Raw genomic sequence first — 6000 nt, forward strand, 5'->3', positions numbered from 1 at the left:
GAACTTTTACTCATTGCATAATTGTGTTCCTTTCCTATTGTTTATAGGGCATTCCTCAAGCCAAACACTTTTTGGTTTTCGTTTGAATACTCCAATAAACTAAACAAGCCACGCCCAGAGAGAGCCAAGGCATTTCCAGACAGTAGCAAGGGCTCATGGGAGCTCAGTCTGCGCAGGGGGAGGTATTACCATCCAGAGATTTCAGAGGCAGAGGGGAGGAGGGAGGGATTAGGTTTTTTTCACAGGCTGAGTGCTCAAGATGCAGATAAGCCTGCCTCTGGTAATGTTTACAAACAACATGGCTGCTGTCATTGCATCACAGGAAGAAATAATCATATTCTAATAAGGCTGTTTGCAGCTAGATTTGCTGTGTAAACTATCTAAACTTTAGATAACATATATAGCCACGTTACTTGTCATAGTTAGTTTTTCATCTGGGATCCGCTTTAAGAGCATTTTATGTAGATCATTACTCATAGGCCTGGATGGGTTGGCTGTGAACATTGAATGAAGTAGCTTAAATCATGGACTAGTGAGAACACAAAAGACTTTGCCCATGGAACTGTCAGATCTTCAGACTATCGGAAAAGGCATTAGCTGGAATTCCACATTAAACGTTTCAGGCATGTATTTTGTAGTGGGCTTGTATGAAATTGTGAAGGTTGTTGAGTAGATCCGTGGGCCGTACTCACCCATGGCCACAAGAGGTCCCCACTTCTAAACCAGGCAGCTCGCATCTTGATATTGTTCACCATGGTCTCCGCATACTGGCGAATGTTATCGCTGGTAACAGGCAGACTCATGTCGGGATAAATGCCATCCTTTGGTGGATCGGGAAAGACCGCAATTCCATTCCAGTAAAATCCTGAACTAGAAACACAGGCACGAGGTCATCTTTTAGGAAAATACGTTTCTACAAACTTATGCATGTTGAAGTAATCATATGAATAATAATTTGTGACAAAAAACTGAAAATGTACATTTTGTCCCAGAATACAATGCACTGTAAACGTTCTATGTCTGCATAGATGTTTTTTATATTTTCCAATTTTTCTGCATACTGACCTAAAAACATCTCTGCTTCTATACACTAAGCAGCCCCTCAGCTTTGCTGGGCTCCCCTCTGTCTAGGAGCTTTGCCCTCCTGTTCTTCCCTGAGGAACACATGCTCTGTCCACTAGCACACACTCTGTGCCTGCTCCTCTATGGTTGTGTTTGGAGCCTCGGTGGGGAGCATCCTGAGCTTGCACGGTTACAAATGTTTCCAAACTGCCTAGAACATGCCCAACTGTGGCTACTGTACCCAACTGTGGCTACTGTACCCAGCTGTGCTGGAGAGGGAACAGCTTGGTCCCTTGCTCTGACTATTTCAGCTCTGATCGGGGGCACAGCCAAGACTCAGGGGAGCCCAGCAAAGCTAAAAGACCTAAGAGTTTATGGGGACATGGAAGAGGCACCAGGTATGGCCACCTCGTACATTTATTTCTTAGTTCAGGTGCCTTTGATGTGAACAAGTGAATGAATTAAGAGATCTTCGAACGTACCGTAGATACTGATCTAGAGATGGTCTATTGAAGGGAATTCCTGATTGGAGGATCTCCCAACAATGGAGGCACGATCAGTCCCAAGAAATGTTACGAGACATAAAGCACCTTTAAAAGTACATTGCTAATGCTTCATTTAAAGAGCCAGCTAAAAAAAATACCGGGAAACCGACATGACTCTCCTGATGATTCTGTGTCTCTAATACTTTAGCCACAGCCCCTCTTACAAGTCTAGATTTAGTAAAGCTCTCCAGGGCTGGAGGTCAGAGAACACAGGTTATCCCGCAAGCCTAATGTCACCCATGAGGTGGTTAGGGTTGGAAACCGTTACCTCGGTGATATCAGCCCATACTGAAGGTTTCTGAACAATTACTGAATAACTGGATTGTAATAACTGATTTTGGAGTAGCATGTACTGTACACAGCTGAAACGTCTCTTAGGGCCTGAGCCTACTAACGTAGTTGTTTCCACTTCTGTCCACTTTTCAGCATTTGTAACAGTGATGTGGAAATGAAAACTGCGTCAGTAGGCTCAGGCCCCAACTGAACCCAGGCCAGGATTGCAGAATCATTTATGTTCTCCAGTGATCCCACAGTCACATAACGTCACAGCAAATCAGAGCGTTTGTCTTTTCCCAACTCTGTGCAGGACTGGAAGGACATACAGAGGTTGTCTATTTTACTGCCTGGCTCCAGGGATTTTGCCTCTTTTCCTTGCTTGTGACAAACCATTAACAAAGCCTTTAGTTTTCTTTTTAAGCTGTTCTTCTGGCAAGCTTCTTTGTATTTGGGAATTGTAAGACTTCCTGTTCTTATTAAAGAAAACTTGTCGTTAAAGGAACAGAGAGTCAGCCATCTGCCATTAAAGGGGAGCTGTCAGACATACTATCTCAGAAAAAAAAAAAAACACATACCGGTATATAAGTAGATAAATACTTGCGCTACTATAACATATGTATTTCACTGTCCACGTTTTGATTTTAAAGAGAACCCGAGGTGTGTTTAAATAATGTTATCTGCATACAGAGGCTGGATCTGCCTATACAGCCCAGCCTCTGTTGCTATCCCAAACCCCCCTAAGGTCCCCCTGCACTCTGCAATCCCTCATAAATCACAGCATTGCTGTGAGGCTGTGTTTACATCTGTAGTGTCAGTCTCAGCTGCTCCCCCGCCTCCTGCATAGCTCCGGTCCCTGCCCCCGTCCCTTCCCTCCAATCAGCAGGGAGGGAAGGGATGCAGGCGGGGACTGGAGTTCTGCAGGAGGCGTGGAGAGCAGCAGACTGACACTATAGAGATAAACACAGCCAGCTCTGACAAGCTGTTGTCAGCAGCGTGGCTGTGATTTATGGAGGGATTGCAGAGTGCAGGGTTACCTTAGGTGGGTTTGGGATAGCAACAGAGGCTGGGCTGTATAGGCAGATCCAGCCTCTGTATGCAGATAATATTCTTCAAACCCACCTCGGGTTCTCTTTAATGATGTTTCTACAGTAAAAAAAAATAAAAAAATTCCCATTTTAAGTGTGGCTATATTGAAGCCAATCCGGATGTAATTTCCTCCCTTACTCTCCTCTGCCTGATTTGCCCGCCCTTTACTATAGAAAATGCATTGTCTCAGCATGAGAAATATTGGCCAGAGAGGAACAGAGGAGTGGGAGGGGAAAACAGGAGGGAAAGAGGCTTCAGCCAATCAGGCTGCATTAGTTAAGTCTGAGGGGAAATAGAGCCGCAAAAAAAAAAAAAAAACAACCCAGCATGCCCTGCAACTTCCTTTTTGTGTACTAAAAATTGTATGTACCAAATAAGAGTCAGGTAAACAGGGGAACGATCATTTATCAACAAGAAAAGTAATAGTGATTTTAACTTTTGGATTGTCTGGTTAGCATCCTACTTACTTTTTTACCAGATAAAAATAAAGAATTGAATATTTTATGCCCAACAGTTACACTTTAACCCCTCTCACTCTTCCTACTGCGCAATAACTACAGTGACATCTAACCTAGACCCTCATTGCCAAGAGAGCCCTTCCTGTCACCATGGTACTGCAACTGCTGCTCTCCCTCCATCATCTAAAGCTCTTCTCTGCTCTCTCACCTTGCTTCAGAAGAACCAGGGGGGGGCGTACATAAAAAAAAGGGCGCCTGGATAAAAGGGCGCGGGGTATAGCCAAAATGTAATATTGTCTAGAACCTTATTTTCTTATTTCTTCTTGTAATAAATTCAGAAAATATCATGTATAACAATGAAAAAGAAAAATGTACAATTGTAATAAACTATAGTAAAACTAAACCTAACCCTACTCTCACACAGAACCTAACCCACTCCCTTTACCTATCCCTAACCCTAAGACCCCCCCCCCGGTGGTGACTAACCCTAAGACCCCCCCCCCCCCCCCCCGGTTGTGCCTAACCCTAAGACCCCCCCCCCCCCCGGTTGTGCCTAACCCTAAGACCCCCCCGGTGGTGCCTAGCCCTAAGACACCCCCCCCCCACACACACACACTGGTGGTGCCTAGCCCGAAGGTGTCCAATGCCTATTAATGGTACAATCTCCTGAATGATCAACTGTACAATCAATATTCACTAAATACGGGTAAAATTGCCATGCTCGGACAGCATTACTGAAAAGCTCTGCCTCTCACGGAAGCGCACGGGGAAGCAAAATCCACATCCAAGAAAGTTTTGGATTTTGCGAGGGGAGTTTGGGGGGATTTAGTTAGATTTCAGCCGTGGGGATGCAGCGTTTTAGTTAGGGCAATCATGTTGAACAGGTTTTTGCAATTAAAAACCTGAAATTTCGGAGAGTCTCTTTAAAGGGAACCTAAACTGAGAAGGAGATGGATTTTTCCTTTTAAAATAATACCAGTTGCCTGACTCTCCTGCTGATCCTGTGTCTCTAATACTTTTAGCCACAGCCCCTGAACAAGCATGCAGATCAGGTGCTCTGACTGAAGTCAGACTGGATTAGCTGCATGCTTGTTTCAGGTTACTGCAGCCAAAGAGATCAGCAAGGCTGACAAGCAAATAGTATTGTTTAAAAGGAAACATCCATATCCCTCTCAGTTTAGGTTCCCTATAAGTACATGTTAAAACGCCCATGCCTGAGCAAATGTTGCTAGGATTAGGGCTCTGGAGTTTGAATGGAGGAGTCAGAGTCAGGTCATTTTTGTACCCTCTCCATAACCCTTCCATGGCTGTGGAGTTGGAGCAGTTCGGGGTACCTGAAGTCAGAGGTTTCATAACTTGGAGTCTGAGTTGAAACCGGACAATTTTTGTACCGACTCCACAGCCCTGGCTATGATGAGACTGGAGATTCAGAGTCACACCACTGCTCCTTTGTGAAATTGCCCCTTTACCGCTTACATCTGGCATTACCGTTCAGAAAATGGCAGGCGGGGGGGTGTACAGTAGCTGAACTGGTCCATGACATGAGTAAATATCTCCTGCTTTTCTTCCAAGGATGGAGAAGCCCTCCAAACAAACTGAAGCTTCTGTAAAAGAAAAAGAATTAGAAGAAAAAATAAAAAAATAAAAAAAATGTCAAAAAACAAGGAGGAGGAGAACACCACACAAATACTACGGGGACTCACAGCGGTTCTTATGCTGATTCATTCCTGGCAATTACAACAAACGGTGGTTTAAATCGCTAATTTTCTTTATGAGAAATAGCAGCAGCTCAGAAGGGAAGGCTGGAATGTAGCCCAGAAGCTGCAGGAGAGACCAGCCGAGTGACGCATAATGCGGCTCCATAAACACTGACAGTAACGGGGTAAAGGCATCCCCAATGTCTTGTCTGCCTGGACACAGTTTTAATTGGTCGTGAAAAGTTGATTAAAGTGCAAGAGAAAAAAAATTCAATTATTCACCACCAGGGGGAGCCGTGCTTCAAACTGAACTGAAGGGAACTGTTGATCTTATGCTGGATACACACCATGCGTTTCCGCAGTTGATGCGTCCGTCGATACGCATCGATTCGATTATTTCCGACATGTTCGATTCAAGCGTCGAAGGATCGTTGGGTCGATTTGCCATACTTTACATGGCAATCGACCTAAAAATCATCGAAATGCGTTTGCAAAATAATCGAATCGACGCGTATCGACGGACGCATTCGATGCCGAAACGCATGGTGTGTATTCAGCATTAGTGTAAGGCTGTATTGTGAAGATTTTTCTGATTGGTGAAAATGTGAATATGTTTTATGCAAATACGCAAAACTTTGCATTACTCATATATAACATAATCTGCCTAGTAACTGCTTAGTCATGACTGCTGACAACTTCCTGAAACCATGGATTTAATGCAAATGTTCACACAAATACTGCAAAAATTCACGTTGCAATGCTTTGCCTATGCAAATCATATGCAATGTCCTAAAAAAAAAAAAATTATGCAGGACCTCAGATTTTTTTCACGCGTACGGACATTCGCATTGAATGGAAATGGCTCCATTCACTATC

General features: G+C 44.0%; 1 protein-coding gene across 1 annotated transcript in view; it reads right to left on the reverse strand.

Annotated features, from left to right (window-relative positions):
• Positions 1-6000, reverse strand: part of MAN2B2 (mannosidase alpha class 2B member 2) — a 103650-nt gene that overhangs the window by 78485 nt on the left and 19165 nt on the right. The window contains exons 5-6 of the mRNA XM_068277135.1: positions 4916-5031; positions 693-870 (exon numbers count right to left, since the gene is read on the reverse strand). Of these exons, the coding sequence (XP_068133236.1) occupies positions 693-870; positions 4916-5031 (294 nt within the window). The remainder of the gene's footprint in view (positions 1-692; positions 871-4915; positions 5032-6000) is intronic.

The sequence above is a fragment of the Hyperolius riggenbachi genome, chromosome 1 (assembly GCF_040937935.1).
Source record: "Hyperolius riggenbachi isolate aHypRig1 chromosome 1, aHypRig1.pri, whole genome shotgun sequence".
Taxonomy (NCBI): Eukaryota; Metazoa; Chordata; class Amphibia; order Anura; family Hyperoliidae; genus Hyperolius; species Hyperolius riggenbachi.